Genomic DNA, 24233 nt, shown 5'->3' on the forward strand with positions numbered 1-24233 from the left:
AAAAGCAGCATGAATACAGCATCATACACCTCCTGCTCATCAGGAACCCAATACAGATAATTATTCTCTTGCATAGAGATTTGTGATTGCAAGCCAAAGAAACTTTTGAGATTCAAATGATGAGTGGAAGAAAAGAGAGATTTATAGTAATCAGTAATGTGCTTCTCAATCATTCTTGGGTTTTAAGTCCAATCACCATGATCATCCGTCAGCCAAGTAATAGAGTTCCTGTGCATTCTATAGTTGCCGTAATGGGTGTTTTTATCACCCTCCTTTAGCCAACTCACCCAAGACCATTGATGCCAATACGCCTCTTCACAACTCAGTCATTCCTCTAACTCCTTGCACAACTTTGCTTCTTCAGTGGTATTAGTAGCAGAGGAATCAGTAGCCTGTAATTTAGCAAGTTCAACTTCAATCCATTTGATATGCCCTTTAATTCCACCACACAAACTATAGCCCCACCTATGCATTGATAGCTTCACAGGTTCCAGCCTATAGTGTTCCTTCACTTGCCGACCATGCAGTAGAGAAAACTTCATCAAATCCCGCTTCCTTCATCAAGGTGGCTTCAAACCAAATCCTTCTATTCATCTTCAGCTACCTTGCAATGTCCAATAAAAATGGTGTGATCACCAGCTAAGGCTGGCAAGTGTGTGATTTGTGTTAATTGGTACAAACTAAGCCATGAGGATACACCAAGACATGACCAAGTCTCATTCTAATAAGCCTCTCAGAGCTACATTGATTGGACCAAGTAAAAGAAGGTCCACTGAACCTGACATCAATGATCAATCAACCCACAATAATCAACCAACTCCACAAACTCAATCATAAGTCTTTGAGAGGGATTACAGCCATCACACTTATCTTAAGAGCTGGCAATGAGATTCAAGTCACCCATCAGAATCTAAAGCACCAATGCACCCTCATTGTATGGCGGATCTCATCAAAAAAGAGTTGTCATCCTTCTCTACTGGGGTATTCATGACAACAGATGAACTCCCATTCCTGAAAGGTGGCAAACATATATGCAAACAATGAATGATATAGAGGAAACCTCTAGAAAAAACTGTCCTCTAGTAACTGTTTGGGCATTCACCTACATGTCGTCTTGTTAAATATGCCTTGGACGTCGCCAAACTCTATAAGATAGAATATCTTTGATTTGAGACATACTTCCTACCCACTCACATGTGCCCTAGGATGTGAAACAAGTCAGATCTAGAGTATGTGCCAATCTTCAACATTAACACCGTAACCATTGAATTACTTCCCACTAAAAGAGAAGAACAAATCAAAATGTAAATCAAGTAGAGTACAGCCATTACTAAATATTGGTCCCACCTATCTCTGGTCTTGGGAGAGGTAAGCTGGACACAGGCCTAACCTTTGGCATTTCTTTTGCACAAAGTGGCCACTCAGCCTCAAATCCATGTCCTTCCATGTCATCACAAGATTTTACCATTACATCAAACAACGGCCCCCAAATTGTAAATCAAATAGAGTGACAATGTCAAATATTTTAATAAATACTGCTTGGCAGTTTTGTGAAATTTCCTAGGTAACACCCACTAACTTAGGCTAAGTTTAGGTTAGGTGTTCTTATTGAAATAAGCACTTATTTTGGGCTGGGACCGCACCAATAGCACTTCTTTGTGTTTGGGAAATAAGCCTGAAAAAGTGCTAATTCCTGAGAATAAGCACTTATTTGAGAAGCTCAAATTTTGGGCTTATTTTAAGTGTTTATTTCCTTTTTGGCCCATCTTGGCCCGCCACATCATTTTGAAAATATCTATACTACTGTTTGAAATAAGTGCGTTTTTACCAAACGCTCATGAGTGCTTATTTGAATAAGCACTTATTTTTCAAATAAGCACTCCCAAACTCCACCTTAAACAGCTTAAGAATTAATTATACATCTGCAAACCAATGATTAAAATATCAATACACCCAATACCCAAACATGGGTATCGGTGCATATCAATATGGCCGATACTCGTATTTTTTATTTTTTTGGTTTTTTATTTTATAATAATCATGGGGTCCCAGAAGAGGTCAGAGACCTTTTAAAATTTTCAAAATGTTTGCCCATTGGTGTTTCCAAGCATATTTAGATACACCAATACCGATACAAAAAAAAATTGATATAAAAGTTGTATTTAATATAAAAGTAGTTTAGATTGTACCTCATTGGTGAAGACCTCTTCTTGTGCTTCCTTTGACCCTAGTAGTTGTACAACAAGTTTTGCATCTACTTGCTTCTGAGCAAGACGTTTTGGTCTTCTGGTTCGATATCGTGCTGATCTTTTCTTTGGCTTAGGGCTTGGTGCTATGTGATAATTCCGACATGGAGTATTACTCCGTATACGAGATATCATTGCATTTTTATGGGCAAACATTTGGCTAGTGTCCTGCAAGTACAATTTTTTCTCCTCGTTTACTTCTATGCTTGCTTCATTTACTGCAATACCCTCCATTTTAATAGAACCAAGTTGCTCAACTGCAAGTGCAGTAGACTGCGAATAATGCTCAGAAGCTGAACCATCACCACTTGTCATGGAGTAATCATGCTTAACTTCTGTATTAGATTCATGTTTCGAGGAATGGGAATTCTTGGGGAGATTGGTAGCAGGCTCATCCTCTTCAGAATCATAAAGAGGGATATCATCAACCGAATATCTGTACAAGTCAATCAGATGCCCTCAATTAACTTAGAATTGCACTGTGCAAATTAACATACAATAAGCATTTCATATCAGCATGGTTATTTGGAATCATAAACCAGAAAATGTGAGAAATAATCAATTCAATAACAGCAAACATTGAATTAGATCAGTCACCATTGTTCCTAAGAAAAGAAAACACAAGAAGTTGGACATATAGAATGAATGTTCCTATGAAAAGAAAAACTTTCAGAGGCTAGGCATTTCAAACCATTACAACTTTTATATGAAAAAACAATAAACAAACACTTTCAAAACAAATACCTACCAAATAGATCCTAATACAAAAAATCATCATCATCATCTAAGCCTTGTCCCAACTAATATGGGGCCAGCTACAAGAATCCTGTATCACCATTCTGTTCTGTTCAATGCCAAATCCTAATAATGAAAAGTACTTTAATTTAAATTCAAGTAATACAAAAATAATTGTTGGCATAGACCCAAATCTCATCTGTAATAATTTCGAAAGAAAAGCTTTTCAAACCACTATAACTTCTAGATGAACATCTAAATATAAAACCACATCCAAAATTCATTGATACAAAGTAAACCCTATGACTAAAAATACTGTAATTTAAATTCCAATTATCCAAAAACACAAAAACAATGTTGGCACAAAGATGCACATATTCAGTTTTTATTTGCAAGAGACTCATAGTACATCAAAACCATCATGGAACATTATTTTTCACTACGAAACCTGGATGTCATTAGTGATCGATCTATTATTTATCAATTATCAATGCCAGAGCATGCATTGGAAAACTTACTACATAGAGACCTGTCTGTGATTGTTGTGCAAGATAATATCTTAAATATAACTGCATCATATTAGTTTGTTGTTTTTTACTGGGTAGGGGTGTTCCCCCCAGAAGTCTGTTTTACCATGTTTTTTTTTTTTTTTTTTGATAAGTTGTTGTACCATGCTTTTTCCTTTTTACTAAATCTTACTTTAACTTGTATCAAAAAAAATAAATCTTAAATATAACTGCTAAGCTCAATAAATGTGACATGTATTTCCCAAATAAGTGTATCTATGCACAAGTCATCCTACAAAAATTCATTTTATCATTGACAAACATCGCAATAGTACAATTTCAAAAGGAACAAAACACCCCTCTTATTGACTTTTATCACTACAAACAATGGTACTATTTGTGTCTTATACCTAGGGATGTATCCAGTTACTCAAAAACGGGATGTTCCAAAATCATTTCCCAGATTAAGATAGAAGAAAAGAAGAGCTTTGCTCCCCATAAAAAAAAAAGTTATTCTCTTTCTTTTTCTCTTTTTCATCGTGCACTTCTGGGGAAGAGGGAGAAGGCAATCCCCTAATCTGGGATCTGTCATTAGAATTAAGGGAAGATCAATTGTTCATTGAAAGAGAGAGAGAGAGAGAGAGAGAGAGGAAAGACCTCGGCAAGATGAGCATCAATGTCTCCACATCAATCCCAGCTTCACCTTGAACAGTGACAGCTCACAAAGTCACAGGAAGTGAATGGTAGTGGCTGAACCTAATCACCTATGCTAAAAACATCCAATACCAGCCCTCCCAATCATTGGGCAAGTAGGGACTTTTTTTTTTTTGCTGTTAACTAAGGAAGAAAAATAAATAGAGGCAGAAGAAGGTAAATAAGACAATGAGAGGAAAAGGTCTGTCCAACTTATTTAATTATTAAAATGTGTCAATGAGACAATCAAGTTTTAACCCACTTTCTATTTTCAGTGTGGTCATGAATGTGCTGTTGGAATTTCCCTTGCAATCCATTATAAGTAAATAAATAGGTTATAGGTCATAAGGTGGATTTGATGTTAATTAGGATCTGAGTATCTATTGCTTCCATACTTGGTTTGAGCATCTTGGGCTGCTTATTTGTTACATCATGTAAAGCATTAGCAAACTAGAGGAGGGAAAAAGCATCATCAGAACTATAAATTCTCTCATTTCTTTCTTCCAACAACAATAATTATTGTTAAAAGAAAATATCGTTCCTTCATTTATCTATTTGTATAAAAGCCAGGTTGTAGTCATTGTAGGCCAGGTGTGGCACTACCATTACACCATGTTTAAGAAAAAGAAACACCTTGGATTTGTGTAGAGATTCCACTTCATCAAATATAATTTTTTTCAGATTATATAAAACAACAAATACCCCCCTAAAAGCTTGTTATCTATTTGCATTGCTCCAAGCTTGTCCCATGGGAAGCTTCATGTCAAGCAAAATAGGAAATTCTAGATTAACAATGAGATAACAACAGGTTGCACAGCAGTCATAACGAATATATGCTTTAAGAAACAGCATAAATATATGTTGTACAAAACAAACTTCGGGTGCAATCCATCTATAAATTCAAATATGCAATACACATTACCTGGCATCATCATCTTCCCAGAGATATGTATCCTCCTGTTGAACATGCCAGACCAAAAAGAAAATATAAGAATGTCATCAATAAAATTGAAACTCTAGTAAGAAAACACCCCCTAGCTGAGGCAAGCAGGCAGACAGATAAACAGGAAGTTGTTATCTTGCTTATTATCCCACAACTAGGAACACAGAAAGTAATTGCAAGTGCTTTTCTGAAGAGTGAACAGAGAGCCACCACATGAGAGGCCTGAGCTGAACAGCAAAAGAGAGTTGCTCACCCATAATAAGACCTTTATTATTAGCATCCATTATTTTCTGTTTTAACTGGGAGCAAGGGAATGGAAGCATGGCTAAGCCCCCATAGGCCCAAAAACCATAGGGGGCATAGCATATGCCACAATATGTAAGACTCATTTAGAATGGGGCTTATGCCTAACCAATAGAACTGCTAAAAGGTATCCATTTGTCCAAATTTGGATTAAAATCTGCTCTGATTAATGTTATCTGGATTCAATCCATTTATAATTGGATTGAATGTTGATCTAAATCCAATACAATAATATTTAAATGCATATACTTATATCTACATGGGGTTAGTTCCTATAAGTTATAGATATTATTTTATTATGTTTTATTTCATATGAAACTATTTGCATAAGAATATGTTTCTTATGCAAGATATAAAAACTCCTTGTGCAACCAGGATTCTTCACCTGGATTCTCAATTCAACTAGAATTCTTCCAATTTTCATCCCAGTGTCATTCATGAACTAGTATGGGAGTCCTAAGTCCTCTCACCTTGTCTAATGGTATATATCCCTTATTGAACATTCCCCAAAACCTACAATCACCTCCAATCACCCAACATCCAAGCAAAGGTCGACTATGAGCATGAGGAAATTTAATCAATTTGTGGATGCTTTTGAACTTAAGGAGATTCCATTATCACATAGCTGTTTTACTTGGTCTAATCTCCAAGTGAATCTTGTTTGCTCCAAGTTAGATTCTTATTTTCAAATGATTGGGAAGAACATTGGGGGAATCTGACCTCTAGAGCACTTCCAAGAGTAACTTCCGACCAATGGCCTATTGTAATTTGTAAAGAGGAGATGGGAAATGCAAGACCTGCTCCTTTCAGATTTGAAAATATGCGGTTAGGACACCCAGGCTTCCTTCAGAAAGTTAAAGAGTGGTGGGTAGAGAGTAATCCAACAGTGGAATGGAGCGAAATGAGGTTTCACAAGAAGCTCCAGTATTGAAAGATAGAATCAAGGAATGGTCTTAGAGTTTGGGAGATTGGAGGAAAGGAAGCAATCTGTGATTATACAAATTGAACTCCTGGATATCAAAGAAGAGAGGGGATGCCTTTAAGAAGAGGATAAGGAACAAAGATGGAAATTGCGCAAATAGTTAGAAGATTATCTGCTCAAGGAGGAAATAAGTTGGAGGCAAAAATCAAGATGTAAGTGGCTAAAAGAGGGGGATAGAAACACCAAGTTTTTTCATGATATGGAAAATGGAAGAAGGAGAAGGAATTTTATCTCTAGTCTGGAGATTGAAGGGGTAACAGTTTCCAATCAAAGAGAGATAGTTGGAGCTTTTGCGAATCATTTTAGGTCTATATTTAGAAAACCCCTGAACAATAGGGTGTGGCTAGAGGGAATGGAGTGGCCAAATTTGAAGTTAGAAGATAGAAAGTGGCTGGAGAGGAAATTTGACGTGGAAGAGATAAAGGAGGCAGTGTTCTCTATGGATAGATCAAAGGCACCAGGGTCGGATGGTTTCACAATGGCTTTCTATCAAGATTGTTGGGAGGTACTAAAAGAAGATCTAATGAGAGTATTTGATGAATTCCATAATAGAGGAGTGATTAACCCTGGGCTGAATTCCACATTCATTGCCTTGGTACCCAAGAAAAGTGATGCAAACCATCCGAAGGACTACAGACCAATCAGTTTAGTTAATAGCCTTTATAAGATTATCACTAAGGTGTTGTCCATCAGGATTAGGAAAGTGCTCCCAGCAATTATAGCAAATAACCAATGAGCTTTTGTGAAGGGGAGGCAAATAACAGACCAAATACTTATAGCTAATAAGAGTTTGGAAGATTCAAGAGATCCAAGAAAAAAGGGGTGGTCTGCAAATTGGATTTGGAAAAGGCTTATGACTTGGTTGATTGGTCTTTCCTATTGGAGGTAATGATCAATTTTGGGTTTGAAGACAATTGGTGTAAGTGGGTGATGGGTTGCATTAGGACTTGTAACTACTCTATATTGGTGAATGGGGGTGGTGGATTTCTTTCCAACTTTGAGAGGGATTAGACAAGGAGATCCCCTCTCTCCTTTCTTATTTACTTTGGTTGCATAGGTGTTGGGGTGACTAATTTCTAGAGAAGATTCCAAGGAGTTAATAAGGGGGTGGAGAGTTGGAAGGGAGAACATACCACTCACACACTTGCAGTTTGCAGATGACACAACCATGTTTTGTGAAGGAGGGGATCCCAATAGGATCAGGAACTTGAAGCACACTATACAACTCTTTGAACAAATGTCAAACCTTAAAGTGAACATTGAGAAAAGTTGTATAGTAGCAGTTAATTTGGGGGAGGTGGAGATATCTGAGTGTGCGGACATTTTGGAGTGCGTAGTATCTAATTGGCCCTTAAACTACCTTGGTTTGCCATTGGGAGATAACCCTAAGAAAGGAGAGTTTTGGGATCTAGTTGTGGAGAGGTTTAAGAAGAGGCTTGCCACATGGAAGAAAAATTATCTATCTTTGGGAGGTTGAATCACCCTAATTAGGTCTACATTAGCTAACCTTCTGGTTTATTTTTTGTCAATCTTTAAGGTCCCGGGGGAGGAGAAGGACCATAGAGTTAGGAAAAGACCCAATAGTTGTTTGTCTCCTCACTGGTGTGTCCTCTATAAAGCCGATGGTGAGTCTAGATACCACTTACTAATTTCCTGTCAGTTTGCTAAATTCATTTGGGAATGGTTTACTTCTCTGTTCAGGTGCAGGTGGACACCCCCATCAGATGTGCAAAGCTTAGAAGTTTGGAAGAAATAGTGGAGGTTACTCATATTAGGGTGAGTTGCTAAGAAAGCGGAAGAAAATTGCAAAACCAGTTTCAGCTAAGAAGACTTCAAGTTCTTGTTGGACCCCTCCATCGCAGGGTTTTACTAAACCGAACTTCGATGGCAACAGTATGGGCAATCCAGGGCCCTCCGGAATAGGGGGGAGTTATAAGAGATGAAAAAGGGAATCTGCTAGCCATGTATTCTGGTCCAATTGGGGTGGGAGATTCCTTGAGGGCTGAGATACTAGCGGCTCTTGAAGGGGTACAAAGGGCTAAAGACATGAATATCAAGACATTGATCATAGAAGGAGATTCTGAAATTGTGGTGAACTGGCTAAAAGAGGACAACTCTAGGCTTTGGAAGTACAGCAATGCAAAGAGAAGATTTAAGTGGCTGACTAAGGAACTCGAAATTCAATGTACATGGGTAAAGAGAAGGGCAAATTCATTGGAAGATGGTCTAGCTAGGCAAGGGGTGAACAGAAACTCTATGTTTTGGGCTGTGTTGTAATTGCTTTTTAATTTGGGTGTACCTTGGTTGTTTCTGGAGTTAAGATTACCCTTGGTATATCAAATAACTAAAAACAACCTTAAATTTCTAATAATTCTTCATGTCTAAGGACTATAATACTTTTACATCTGAGTGATTCATACATCAGACAGTGATCTCTTCAATGAATCACTGAACTAGATTACATCAGAATTTATCCCTCATACACCTACTGTCCTACATACGGATTACAGATACAGAACCTGACCCAAGTGGTTGAGATGTTACCACCCCTACCAATTGTATGGTAACCATGAATCTACTAGAATATGAGTTGCCTAAACTCACCCTCAACTGACATATTTAAGGACTATAAGGAATAAGATCATTGGTAGTGTTGCATAGACACCACACCTTTGGGGAGGACTTGCAAGACAACATGTGTCTATGAGTCAATTCATGCCCGACTCTCCAAAATATGTGTGGGACTCAGCCATAGTGTGAATCAGGCGGATTTACCGAAATACCCACCATGTCAACTCTCCAAAATTATGAATCCTCACTTTAAGTGCTTCTATGTAACAATGGTCCAACCATTTAAGCTGTCCAATAGGACACTTCAGTATTTATATTATTCTAATTTACACATAACTTATGATCCATTGCTTGTTGGATCTTTTCCAATTAACATCAAACTCAGATTCCCATGTCCAAGTCCATGCAACACTGGTTGTTCAATGCCCCATGATGAGTCCCACTCAACACTTAAATCCTACAATATTAACTGAGGACCTTCCAGTCACACAATAACTATAACTATATAAGAAATGCCCCATAAAGAAAAAAAAAATAGTAGCTTTATTAACTCAAGCATCAATTTATAAAGAACAGGCTTTAAATGAGCACATGGAAATCTCATTTCCAACAAATATGAAGTGAAAACATTGCATTGATACAATTAACAAAGTAAAATTTGTAGAAAACAATAATACAAGATTCTGAAGTATTGCAAACATGTGGAGATAAATTCCAATAATATTTTGTGTTGGCACCCAATGGAAATAGAAACATTTCATGGAAATATTAGAAAGTATTTAGAGATTTTAAACCAGGATATAAATTCAATGGATAAGATTCTATTTGAATTAAAATGTTAATGAATAAAATTTGCTTAAAGGTATATCCAATTTGATTTGATCCTTTTGCAGTCCTACTTACTATTATCTGAAGTACATCCTAGAGACTGACATAACTGCTACTGTTTTGTCTGTATTGTTTCCACCTTGAAGTAAACTTTCTTTCTGTCCTCTCTCTAGGATCTTTCCAATGAGAAGGGGTTTATAATCCTTGTACTTGTATTCACTCTACTCTTTCATTAATGCACTTCTGATCATTGTTATTGACCAATCTGGACAGAGAAATAATAACTACCTGTAGAATTTATTAGGTACTGCCTAACATAGGGTTCTACCAAGTAACCACCTCCTGAGAATAGAGAGAGAGAGAGAGTAAGAAAGGGAGATAGAGTTTGTTTGAATGCTTGTCTCTGTTACTTCTTCCGATTGTATTTATACATGGGGTTGGTACAATCTGTTACAATCTTGGAAGTTAATTCCCACTTCTTGTTGCATTTGGTTATGCCAGCCTGTCATTAGTTGGACCTGAGAGCTGATGTGGCTTCCTTCTTTTGTAGGTCTTGAGCTTGGGCTGGCTATTCCCATACACCGGCCTTGGTTCAGTGTTGCCACTTTTCCCAACAGAATATATAAACAGAACATTTCTTAAAGTTATACATAAGTTTTGTTGAGTTGCATACATGCATCACTAGGACAAACCATTTCTCCTGTATTACAATTTACAAGTTAATTCACACCAACCATGTTAAAACACTGAAAGTGGGAAAAAAACAGAAAATAACTAGCTTACATATGCGGGAGAAAACTACCTGATATGGACTAGATAGGACATTTGGGTTTTGGCAAAACAGTATAAAGGGTTTTATACTGTTCTGGCACTGTTGCTTTTCAGTATGAGAGGAGATTTATAATGCTTGCATTCACAGTTTTGAAAGAGCTTTCTATTATAAAAAGCTCCCATTTTATAATTTATACTAATGCTTAGTTGTCTAGAAGACTCAATGGCCCCTGTGGGGCAGATGGATTATGTGGTGGTTTTTATTCTTTCTTTTGCCCTTCTGCTTTGTATTATCCTTCTTTCTCTTGTTAATAAATTCCCATTACTGACTAGAAAAAAAAAAAAGAAGCTTTCCCCATTCCTTGTAAGTTCAGCTGAATTATGAAAATTCATGCAGAGATATAACATAGCACCTATCTGGCTCTTTCAGATTTCAGGAAACTGAAAACCCAAAGCATCTAGAAAACCATTCAGGTAGTGTGATGGATTATGCACCTGGAAACCACGAGACTTTGCCCCAAGGAATCCAGAACAGCAGGCTGCACCACAGAGGCAGCGAACTTTAGCACCACCATACCATTCAAAGTTATAATCATAAGCTAGCTCTGTTCCAGCAGGAATATCTTGTTTTGCGAATATCCCAACCCTTAGTTCTCCCAAAACCGTCCACTTCCTTGTCTCACAATTGGGTTGGCTGCAAATTTCAAAAAAAAAAAATAGATATCATATAGGAGCTTTTTTGTATTATAATAAAAAACTATTGATGAAAAGAAGATTGCAAGAAAAAGGTGAAGTGGTTTCACAATACCATGAAATAGAATAACAAGGCAAAAACTACAGACTTAATCATCCCCATTAACAATGTTCAATGTAGACCATAAACCAGTACCCAACACTTCCCATTTCACATTGACAAATTCAGGATGCACCAAGACCCATTCCACTAACTTCATACAAATATCAGTCAATTTTTCTGTTAGGACTATTGTTTTAAAAGGCACACCTGTTGTGAGCTTAGGCTCATAGGCAAGGCTCATTTTATGGAGGACATCTAACCTATCTTCTTGCTATTTTTTGATTAATTAATCTTGAAGTTGATATTGAATGTGTTATCTGTAATTCTGTATATTGTAGATGTGATGCTTTTTCTTTTTTTTTTTTTGAAAAGGTGATGAAATTATATTTACATTCATGAAGTACATCGCAACCAACACCATTTACAGAGAACAAGAAATCGGCCATTAACAAAACAGGAGTTGAGATAAAAAAAAAAAAATGCCCCACATCCTTGTAAAGTCCTTGTGAAGCAAAAACCAAGATATAATGTCAACTGAATCATGTTTCCTAGATCTTCCTCTAAGGATTGACTCCTATCTGACTGTATGGCCCATATAATTGCCAAGGACAACACTTCCATATTACCCTACTCTTCTACTTAAACCTTTTAACTCTCCAACAGCTAAAATACTCCATGATGCAGCTTCGGAACCACCAGGAAATACCAAAAGTGTTCAGAAAATTGGACCATATTAGAGTGGCAAAACTGCAATACAAAAACAAGTAATTTTCTGACTACTCTTGGCAAGCACTGCAAATGATGCATGTAAAAGAATCCAACAGCATGTCCCTCCTAGTTAGCAAATCCACATATAATGTGTATTAATCATGTATGATGTATTTTAAAAAAAAAAATGTCCTGAAATATGATATTTTCAAAGATATGGAAAAATATGCAAATAATTCAGATTCTGAAATATACAAGTCCAAAACAATTCAGATATTTATAATTAATAATCCTAAATATTTAAACATCTATTTATATTTAATATATTATACACATTTACAAAGAAAATATGCTGAATTTTTGCATCGAAATTTCTAAACAAAAGTACATTAAACAAAAATATATATTTGACTGATCTGTTACAGTATTATGTTTACTCAATCAAATTTTTACCATAGTTTTTTTCTTAATTTTGAATTATGTTTTTTTTTTGAGAAGGTAAGGTTATTCTTAATTTTGAATTATATACAAATCCCAATATTGTATTTGTGTCATAAACGCTTTACTATGGTCCAGACAAAAAAGGAAATATTGGAGAGGGCCCCATATTTCCAAATGGCTTTGTGGTTAAGTCATCAATCTTAAATCATATTAAGGAAAGATTGGTAGAAAGAATTCCAATTTCCAACTCCTAGTCGTTCAAATTTCTTTGAAACCTTGGCTGCCAAATTACCCCCTGCTCACTTCTCTCATAACTGTGTCTGATCAAAATATTCCTATTTTCAGCAATAAGAAAAAGAGCTCATGAGTGCAATAAGTGGTCGGAAATCACATCAAGAATTTCTCCAAAAACTGGTTGTGGAACCATCACTCATTTTGGTTCTAATACCACAAAAAAGGAAAAACTCCAGCAACTCATGTCTCATCTGGTTCGAGAGCAGGAAGGCAGGTACTAACATCCTTCCAGTGTTCAAGACCAAGAATGCCAGCACACACTGCACAGAAGACCATGTCCCAATCAATTAAGGGAGTGTTCAGTCTGTGGTTATGATCGTGTTTCATCTGGTTCACGAACACTACCTATGCTACTTGTATACCCATGGTTCCAGAACCAGAAAAATGGCCTTTTTTTGAACAAAACTTTTTATAGCTTTCTCAACCAGGAAGCATGGTTCACTGATGTAAATACACATGAAATGACAGTTAGATGTGTCTCGCAAACAAACATAGCTCCAGTTATAATGTCTCTATTTGATGATGATTGATGACTGTATAATTAAAAGTAAGTAGTAAAGTACATGTATAAATGAATCATACAATCAATGCTCACATATCATGGTTCAAAAAATGAACCATGAACAGAAAAGCCTCTTTTGCATTGTGTGGTTCAAAAAAAAATGTCATTTTCAATAAGAGATTGGTATGGTTCTGAAACCATTTTCAGAACCAAATTGGAATTCATCATTCCAACCATGCCACAAAAAGTAACACTGAATTTCCTCCAGCCAATTAGCCATAGCCAAATGCATGAGGAAAGAGAGATATATATAAAATAAATCGGGAGCTAGGCCAATGAATTCCAAAAGAGAACGTCCTTCCTCTCTTTAGAGATGTACCTAGACTTCCATGAGGCCAGCTTTTTATGAACTCTTTCAACAATGGGTTCCAAAATCGAGTTGGAAAGATGACAACACTGAAGCACAAACAGAGATAGATGGGAAATTAGCAACTTTGTATGTTGTATCCAAGGCAATATAGCTAGATAGTCCAAATTGACATTTCCAACATCTATACCTAGCTTCTATGGAGGTTTATTCTAAGTCCCAAAATAGATTAAACGAGCAGATAAGCATCTAAGGTATAGGAGCTATTCCTCAACAGCATTACAGAAAAGTAAAGTATTATTAGTTAATTGTAAAAGGTAGATGGTGGGAGAGCCATCAAAAACCTGAAAACTTCAAATGATGCCATACTTGAAACCTTTGCTGTGAGCCACAGAGCCAGTTCAGAGTCTCCATGACAGTTTAGCCTATGTATGGCATTAGGTACAAAACTACAACCTTTCTATTAATAACATAATACTCTAACCAACTGAGCAAATAGATATTTTCGAACATTTTATTTCTGAGTTCAACAATGGTACATTCACTAATATTGGCTGCACGTTAAATCCAGATCTCAACCAATCACATTAAAGTCAGCTTACTTTTCATTGGTTCAAGTTTCATAAAGTCTACTTTCACGTTTAATAAGGATTTTATACATACCTGAAATTAGATTGATAGGATGAAATCATTTATTTCCAGGACTCTATCCTTATTAGGAAATGATAAAAGCTGCATTAGATACCATTTCTGAAAAAACAGACTACAAACATGCATTGAAGAATGCCATGCTAAAACCAACATATCCCAGAGTCATATCACCACTCATTGATCATAAAGCTGTTTCAATTTCTTCTTCCTCTAATCTTCTCTCTGACAGTCATTTTACCCTCTTCAAAGAAACCAGAAGATATATATATATATATATTGTAGAATTCCTCCACGGGAAAACATAAACTGTATATAAATCTGCATAAACATTCTTGATTGTTATAGATATTTCTTCATGTGTATCAAGGACAACTTTTTTTATTGGCAACAGTTAACTTTATTGAATTGTGAAAGAAAGGATCAAAGAATATATGTGCTATGATAGCACAATGCTATGCAATTGGAAACAGCCTCTATGTATGTGAAGGGGTAAGGCTGCACACATCTGTCCCTCTCCAGACCCTGCATTGTTGGGAGCCTCATGCACTGGGCTGCCCTTAATATATGTGCCATGCAAATAATGTGCCAAGCACCGCTCATAAACTGGCAGCCCCTACACTATCCTGGATATACCTTCTTGAACTCTGGAAACAAAGTTTTTCCTTTGTTTAAATGTAGCAAAAGCATGAAAAATATGTTATTTTACAATCCTCTGCCTTCAGCGATAAATCTCTTCACAACCAAGTAACAGTGTCACCATATTACACCTTTATGAACAACATCAGAAAGCTTTCTCTTTAGTACATCTTCTTCTAAGCATTCCCCAAGCATGGTGGTCAGCCTTGTCCAGTTCATCTAATGAACCAAGTTTCTCCAACACTTCTTCCTTCCTTCCCTGAACATTTCCAAATACCTGCTTAGTCCAACCTTTTAGCAACGCTTTAAAGCCTGTAATTCCTCATCAAAGGGACTTCACCCCTAACTATCAATCATATTGGCAAATTCTAGATGTTCCAACCACATATTTTGAAAATTTGAAGGTCTTGACAACAATGAATTCTCTAAGAATAGTTAGTTTATGATCAATAGAGGATTCAAAACTGGTTCTAAAGCCAAATCCATTGATTCCCACAAACCTAAAAACAAAAATCTATCCAACCACCTTAAAGTTGGTGGTGAATAGGACTATACATTCATAAGGTATCAAATCCCTTCCCCCTTCACCTCTAAAACCAACTGAATGAGAAGAATCTTCCCTTCAGTTCCACAAAATTCACTATCACCATTGAATCCCAAGTTATCAGCAACCCAAACAACAAACCAACATGTTGAATATTCACTATCACCATTGAATCCCAATATTCTCTCACCGTGATGGTTTGGGGCTTGGGAACATTAGAAAAAGGAATTTGGCCCTTCTGGGGAAGTGGTTGTGGAGGTTCCCACTAGAAAAGGAGAAATTAAGGGCTAAAGTAGTGATCAGCATACATGGGCTGGAGCAAAATGGATGGGATCATGATTTGTTACCAGTCTTTTCCCCTCTTATGAGGTATGACTTGAATTCAGGTAACTCCATAAAATTCTAGGAACAAACTTGGGTGGGGAATGCCCCTCTAAAAGACCAGTTTCCTTCTTTGCATGCCCTATCTTATTTGAAAAATGAGCCAGTTTCTTCTTTCATTACCCCTTCCTCTTCCATTTCTGGGTTTGGGTGGAATTTGGGTTTGAGGAGGGTTGTGAGAGACTCAGACCTTGATAGTATTCCGAGTCTCCTTGGACTTCTTGATAATGTTTTCTTTGACCCTGCTAAGGTGGACTCTAGAATCTGGACCCCCACCCCCACTGGATCATACTCCTACGCCTCTTTCTTCAAAGTGTTAAGCCAGTCCACCAGTCCTGTAGCCATCCCTTTCCCTGTTAATGAGGTTTGGTGCATGCCAATTCCTCCTAGGGTTGGTAGTTTTTGTTGGGAAGCCTTTTTGGAAAGAATCAACACTGGTGATATGCTCCAAAAGAAGAGACCCAATAATTGTTTGTACCCTCACTAGTGTGTTCTTTGTAAAGCTGATGGGGAGACTGGTTTTCACCTACTGGTGTCTTGCCAGTTTGCAAAGTCTATTTGGGAGTGGTCTTCGGTGTTTTAAAAACACAAGGGCCAATTTGCGCCTGAGGCGCAAGGTGAGGCACGCACCTTTTTAAGAAAGGCACAAAATTACAAAAAAAAAATGCTTAAAAAATTCAAAAAAAAAAGTCAGAAAATTTAAAAAAAAAATGCCAAAAATTTAAAAAAAAAATGCAAAAAAATAAAAAATATTAAACATAATGTTAATAAAAAATATAAACTTAGATTTTAAAATAAATGTTTTAAAAACCTATTATCTAAAATTAAAATACATAAGCATAACATGTAAAGTGTATTCAAATGAAAATTTAAAAATAAAAGCAAACATATAAAGCATTTTCAAGCATGTAAAATCCACAATCTCTTTTTCACCTTAATTGTATTGCTTCAAGTAGCTAATGTGATGTAAAACATATTGCATTCTTGATTCTATGAGTCACCTTTGTACCACGCCCCTCGAGGCAAGCCCGAACAAGTCTATGAAAGGGGTGTGCCTAGGACCTGAGCGAGGCGCATACCCCAAAATGCGCCTCGCTTGTGCGCCTAGGTGTGCCTTAAGTGCACCTCTTAAATCACTGGTGGGCTCTCTCCCTTTTTGGGTGTACTTGGAACCCTCCATCAAACCTGCAAAGTCTCTTTTCCCCTTCTTTTTTCAGGAGGCGTATGAAAAGGGGAAGGACTATGTGGAGAGGCCTGAGGGTTGCGGTATGCTGGTCTTTATGGGAAGAAAGAAACTCCAAGATCTTCTCTAAAGTGGAGAGAGGTGCTGAAGAACTGAGGGAATTAATCCATATAAGGGTTGTACAGTGGCTGAAATCCTTAGAGATATTCATAGATTACACAGTGGATGACATGTTGAGGAAGTGGGATGAGATTGCTAACTGTTCCCAAACCAAAACAGTAATGAGTGTGTCTTGGACCCCTCCACCTGTTGGATTCCTAAAACTAAACTTTGATGGGAGTAGTAGAGGGAATCCTGGACACTCAGGGATTGGGGGTGTGTTTAAGGATGAGAATGGGGTTGTTTCTGCCATGTTCTCAGGCCCAATTGGAGTTGATGACTCTCTTAGAGTCGAGATCTATGCAGTTATGGAAGGAGTCCAGAAAGCTAAGGAGATGAATATTTTTTTGATAAATGAGCTAATGAGATAAATATTAGAAATTCAGGTGGCTGAATAAAGACAATAGTGGCTTATGGAATTACAGCAATGTGAGGAGGAAATTCAGGTGGCTGGTTCAAGAGATGGAAGTTAAGATTAGTTGGGTGAACAGATCAACAAATTCCCTTTCTAATGAGTTAGCTAAACAAGGGGTGGAGAGGGAGTCAATGTTTTGGGCACAGGTGCAATTTTATTCTTTTTCTTTTTCTTTTTTCCTTTCTTCGGGGCTCAAGCTGCAGTTGGAAGATAAGAAAGTCTATCTTCCCCTTTATACTTATTCTTGTGATTAATTAATGAAATGTGTTATTGATAAAAAAATAAGTAACTTTAAAATTTAATAAATCAATATATATAGCAGAAACCAGATGCTATCCAACCTAAGGATTTCAAGCCAATTAGTTTGGTAGATAGCATTTACAAAATCTTGGCTAAGGTGTTGTCCCTGAGGCTTAAAGTAGTTCTCCCTCCCTAATAAGCCAAGCCCAAGGGGCCTTTGTACAAGGGAGACAAATAGTAGATCAGATCCTAATTGTTAGTGAGTGTGTGGAGGATATGAGAAGATCTAAAAGAAAAGGTTTTGTTCGTAAGTTGGATCTAGAAAAGGCCTATGATTTGGTGGACTGGCACTTCTTGGTACAAGTATTGAGAAATTGTGGCTTCGAGAATAAGTGGTGCAATTAGATTCTTTGATGTTTTAGCTCTTGCTATTACTCTGTCTTGGTTAATGGAGTGGTGAAGAACTTCTTCCCAACTTGTAGAGGTGTCAGGCAAGGGGACCCTCTATCACCTTCCCTCTTCACTCTAATAGCATCTAATAGCAGAGCTGCTTAGTAGAATGATCTCAAAGGCTGACAGAGAAGAAGTGATTAAAGGGTGGAGAATAAGTAGGGATGGTATTCTGGTCACCCACCTCCAATTTGCAAATGATATTCTGATTTTCTGTGATGGGGATGATATTGAGAAAGTGAGAAATCTCAAGGATCTGGTTAGAAGCTTTGAAAGATTGTCAAATTTGAGTATCAACTTTGGAAAGAGATGTGTAGCTGGTGTTAACTTGGAGGATAGTGAGGTGGAGGCTATAGCAAGAAGCTTTAGGGTGTTCTATCTCGTCTTGGCCTATGACCTACTTGGGGCTTCCATTAAGGGCAAACCCTAGGGAGAGTAGCTTTTGGTGTCCAATGGTAGAGAGGTTCCAAAAGAGGTTAACCTCATGGAAAAAAACTATATATCCTTGGGGGTAGAATCATGTTGATAACAGCCACACTTGCTAACTTACCAACCTATTTCCTATCTGTGTTTAGGATACCACCTAGGGAAGCTAAGAAGCTAGAGAAGTTGATGAGAGATATCCTCTGGGAGCCAGGGGAAAGTAAGAAGGATCACTTGATAAAATGGGAGGTGGTATGCCAAAATAAAGAGGAGGGGGGATTGGGGTTAGGGAATTTGATTAAAAAAATAAAGCACTGCCGGGGAAGTGGCTATAGAGGTGGCCAGTGGAGAGAGAGAGAGAGACTTTGGCATGAGGTGGTGGGTAGTATTCACGGTCGCTCAAAAAATGGATGGGATGCTAGAGTATCATGGCGGGCAACCTTGGCAACACCATGGAAAACTATTCATGGCATTCTTCCTCAGTTTCTCAGTTTTGTCAGGTATGATGTTTGCAATGATAACTTTGTCCTATTTTGGGAGGATACTTGGGATGGAAAGGCTCCATTGAAGGACCTTTTCCCTTCTTTGTTCTTTGTTTCATGGTATAAAAAGGATTTTGTGTCAAAGTTTCTTTCCATTATGGATAATCCATTAACATCAAATTGGGACTTTGGGTTTCGTAGAGGTTTAAGAGAAGAGGAAACTGTGTCCCTAACAAATCTGCTAAAGCCTACTTGATACAATGTGTCTGGACCCTTCTGAACCTGATAAACGGATTTGGACACCCAAGCCAAATGGATCCTTCTCATGCGCTTCTTTCTTTAAATCCATTACTCAGTCTACCCCCAACCAGCCTTTCCCTCTTAAGGAAATCTGGTGTAGGCCTGTCCCCCCTAAGGTTATGGCTTTTTGCTGGGAAGTGCATTATGGGAAAATAAACACCTTAGACATTCTACAAAAGAGAAGACCTTTTCTCTGTCTCTCACCTTCTTGGTGTATTCTTTGCAGGTCACATGGTGAGGACTGTAACCATCTACTAATATCTTGTTCATTTACTGCAGAGTTATGGGAGTGGCTCTTCTCATTGTTTGGGTGCAGGTTGGTTAGGCCAGCAGATGCAAGTTTGATTTTTTATCCTGCTTTCTTCCCTTGGTGTCACAGAAGAGGAAGAATTATGTGGAGGTGTGCAAGAGCAGCGCTGATCTGGTCCGTGTGGGAAGAAAGGAATACCAGAATTTTCCAATAGAGGGAGAGAAGCCTAGAAGAGATGAAGGACTGCATTCTAAGTAGGGTGATCCTGTGGCTAAAATCACTGGACCTATTCCATCAATTCTCATTTAATGATATTTGGAGGAATTAGTTAGCAGTGGCTAATGTTCATCCATAAAGACTAAAGTGAGTATGGCTTGGGAACCTCCTCCTGAAAGCTTCTTGAAGCAGAGTTTCAATGGCAGTAGTCTTGGTAATCCAGGTCCGTCAGGGGTGGGAGGGGTACTGAGGAATGAGGCTGGGAATGTGGCTCCTATTTACTCAGGACCCATAGGAGTTGGAAACTCTACTAGGGCGGAACTTGCAGCTGCTAACCAGGGAGTACAGCTAGCAGTGCAGATAGGTGTGGAGCGGTTGATAATAGAAGGGGACTCCAAGGTGATAGTGGGCTGGCTACAAAACCCGGACTCTATAGTGTGGTGTTTTAAGAATGAAATTAAAAAATTCAACTGCCTGACAAGGAGCTTGACAGCGAGAATACAATGGGTGGGGAGATCAGCAAACTCTATGACTGATGGTCTTGCAAAACAAGGGGTAAACAGGGAAAGTTTGTATTGGGCTCAATTGTAGACTGAATCTGTTCTCTATCTTTTGTCTTTCTTCCTGCTGTTAGGAGAGGACGCAGCTCATGCCTCTCCATGGGAAGCTTGTAACTGCATTAGTTTTCTATTAATGAAATTTATCTTATCTTATTTATCAAGATATATATATATATACAGTACAAGCATCCCAAGAGGTTAAAGGTTCACTCACTTCATAAAGGGAAGAAACAGATTATAACTGATCCCAAAATAAAAGAACTCTATTAACCCCTTGTTTTGCTAAAATATTCGCCATCCCATTCAATGAGTCATATTCCTGGTTAACCATTTAAATTCCTTAATCCCATCCCTATACTCCAAGATGACAGCCCATGGATTCTTCAACCACTCCACTACCAAATTGGAATCCCCCATCACAATCTACTTTTTCACATTCAAATTCTTAGCTAACTGCACCCCTTGAATTGCCGCAAGGAGTACAACCCTAACTGAATCCCCCTCTCACACCAGACCCAAAAATAAAGCAATACATTTCCTTCAATGTTTCTAACCCCCCCCCCCAACACACACACACTCCAAGAAGAATCAAATTACCTTGGCTGCTTCCATCAAAATTTAATTTTATAATCTTCACCAGTAGGTGACAAAAGGCAAGTTGTCAACTCATTTTTTTAAGAGTTATTTGCCACCACACCAATTGCTCCATATATAATCAAACGAAAGATGTGGAAAAATGTCCATAATTCTGACCCAATGTATCACCCTCATCATTATACACTTCTTCACTGCTTCTAAAATCTGTCCTCCTCTTGAGATTCTTGCATTCCTTTCTTCCCAAATAGTCTACAGCACTGCTGCCCTAGTGCACCCCATAGCACTCTTCCCCCTTCTAGGCCAAGGAAATGTAGAAGGATCAAACAACCTCCTCACCTCCACCGGTAAGTTCCACCAGCACCCATATAAAGATAAAAACAATTAAAAATACCCGCAACAAATGGACAAGAGATTAGTAGGTGGTAACAACACTCTCCAAAGGCAATGATTTAGAAGTGACTAGCCTGCACCACAGTGCTTGGAAGGAAAAGGAAGAGCTTGTAGAGAGAAGTAAAGAGAGTTAAAGAAAGAGGCAAACAAGAAAAAACCTTTGGGATGGGAGAACCCACCCTCCTATCAGGCTTAGAGAAGTCAAGACAAACTTTTTTCAGGAGCAGCAACAAATTTGTAGCCTCATTATATTCGCTCTCACACAAACCCCTTCTAAACTCAAAATCCCAATTAATACCAATAAGAAGCAAGCAAGGTGATAAAAATCTTGAAATGGGCTCCTTTTTAAATGGGGAAATAGAGTACAAAGAAGGGAAAAGGTCCATAAGAGGGAAGTTTCCCACTCATACATCTTTCAAAAACAAAATAGAGTTCCCAGAACACGCACCATACCAAACATGGCTTAAGAATTGCAGGAGAATACCATGAATAGATTTCCATAGTGAAGCCAACATTGTTCAAGGACAAATACCAGCATCCAAACCATTGCCCTAGAGACCATGAATACTTGCTACCACTCTGCTCCACAATTTTTCTCTCAATAGGCAATTTCCCCAACAAAGCCATATTCTTATTCCCAATATTACCTATTCCCAGGCCTTCCTCCCTCTTGCTCCTACACACTATCTCCCACCTAACCAGATGATCCTTCATTCCTATTTGCCACAACGGCCTATTAACCCTCTAGTATCCCATGTAAGAATTCTCATTTATATTGTTAATTTGATAGTTCAATGCAACAAATCTCTCCCCTAAAGAGCCACCTTCTTCAAAGATCCCGTCCTTCCTTCACCAAAACCAAGATCCTCACACTACTCCCCATACTTAACTTCTCTACTCCCCATTGTAAAGGAAGACACAACTTCCTCAATCTCCTTTTCTCTTTGCTTCACCTCTAAATCTTCAAATATCTTTCTTATTCCTTCTTCCCCACCCAAATAAAATAAACCCAAGTTTATGCACCTAAAACTCCCTCTCAACCACCCTATCAAGGCTGTTCCCATGACAATACTAACCTATTAATGCATGCATTGTTTGTCCAATGATATTTGTCTTCCTGCCCCACCACCCTTCAACTTGTCACTCCCCCTTTCATTTCCAAAGACATCTCCACTCTTTCCTCTTCTAAATTAAAACTCAAAACCTACAAGACATTTTTTTAACCCCAAACTTTACTCCCAATGCCCGTAAATATTAAAATAAGAGGAAAAAAACTAGGAGAGAGGGATCCAAAAGCCTAACCATCAAGAGATACTATACACCAAGCCACCAACTCATAGACTAAAAAATAAAGCATCTAGGAGCCTAAAAAAGAATTGGACTAGTTCCTCCTAATGAGAGGAATTTGAAGCTGATCCTCAAAAACAAGATGTCAGAGGTGACAAGGAACATCTGAAACCGCATGAAAGCATGCAGAAGATCAAATGTTGCAAGTCAAGCTGGCAAACACATCTGAAACCAGATTACCTTCTCAACAAGGTTTAAAATGTTGGTCATCCAAATATAGGAAACATGTTGGAAATATTGTAAAAATTATAGACATGGCAGAAACATGTTGTTCGAAATTTAAAATATATAATGATATTTTATGAAATGATAAATGAAGCATAGACACACCTTTTTAAATTATTATCTTGTTCGAAATCATTAAACAAAGCTAATAAACTAAGGTTAAAGACAAAATAATACATTGTGAAACTGTTCTATAAACCTTAAGATTCAAAACTACATAATAGAATGAGTTCAAGCAAAACTTAAACTCATAGAAAATGCAATGACTCTAACAGCTCAACCAAATAATCTATTACACAAAAAGAAGCTAATATTTAACTTCATTTTTGAAATGAATATCAAACTGGCTCAAAGTGGTAATCATGTATATTAGGTGAGCCATAACATTGTTACTCCACATATCTAAAATATTGTCACCAACTTATCTTACAATACTATCTCTTATACTCCACATAGTGCTGGTAGTGTTCACTGGGGAAGATATCGGCTCCAGCAAAATTTTGTGTCGCTACCCATGGAAATGGAAATATGTTGTGGAAAGATTAGGAAATTTATGGACATTTTAAACCATATCTCAAAGAGTATGATCAAAGGAAACTAACACTCAACAATGACTTCACAAATCTTGTCAAGCCAGCCAATAAGGCCTTAAGGTGGCCCACAATCATGATTGAGAATCTTGAAACAGTGAGAGGATTACTTCGATCATGAGACTATTGTGCCCAAGTTGATGACAATATCACAGAGCATCATAGATTGCTCTAACTTCAGCAACATATTGGTACATTGATCATAAAATGACAAACCTACAAGACGTATCACTGAAAAACGCCTTAAAAAATAAGAATAAACTACATTTGTGCCTTCCGCTGCCACAACCATCCTTCTCTGCTGAAAATTCCCATAACACCCTTTCTTTCCATCTCATCATCTTCAACCATCCAATTGGCATCATCTTCCAAACAATCACTAATAACAACCTTCTTATTCTGCAATTGACAAGAGAAGATGATAATTACATTTAAGGCTTTTTTAGATAGTTCTACACAAGCACCTTCAATTATAATTCTTAGATCATATAACTCATCAGTAAGGCAG

The 24233-nt window shown here is 37.6% G+C and overlaps 1 protein-coding gene across 2 annotated transcripts in view; it reads right to left on the bottom strand.

Moving 5' to 3' along the window:
- The window catches only part of ASHH1 (SET domain group 26), a 59298-nt gene that overhangs the window by 10887 nt on the left and 24178 nt on the right, over nt 1–24233 (bottom strand). For both annotated transcript variants that reach the window (XM_010252130.3, XM_010252139.3), the window contains exons 8-10: nt 11074–11272; nt 5103–5137; nt 2190–2682 (exon numbers count right to left, since the gene is read on the bottom strand). In XM_010252130.3, the coding sequence (XP_010250432.1) occupies nt 2190–2682; nt 5103–5137; nt 11074–11272 (727 nt within the window). The remainder of the gene's footprint in view (nt 1–2189; nt 2683–5102; nt 5138–11073; nt 11273–24233) is intronic.

Source organism: Nelumbo nucifera, chromosome 3, assembly GCF_055504915.1.
Source record: "Nelumbo nucifera cultivar China Antique chromosome 3, China Antique-T2T, whole genome shotgun sequence".
In the NCBI taxonomy this organism is placed as follows: Eukaryota; Viridiplantae; Streptophyta; class Magnoliopsida; order Proteales; family Nelumbonaceae; genus Nelumbo; species Nelumbo nucifera.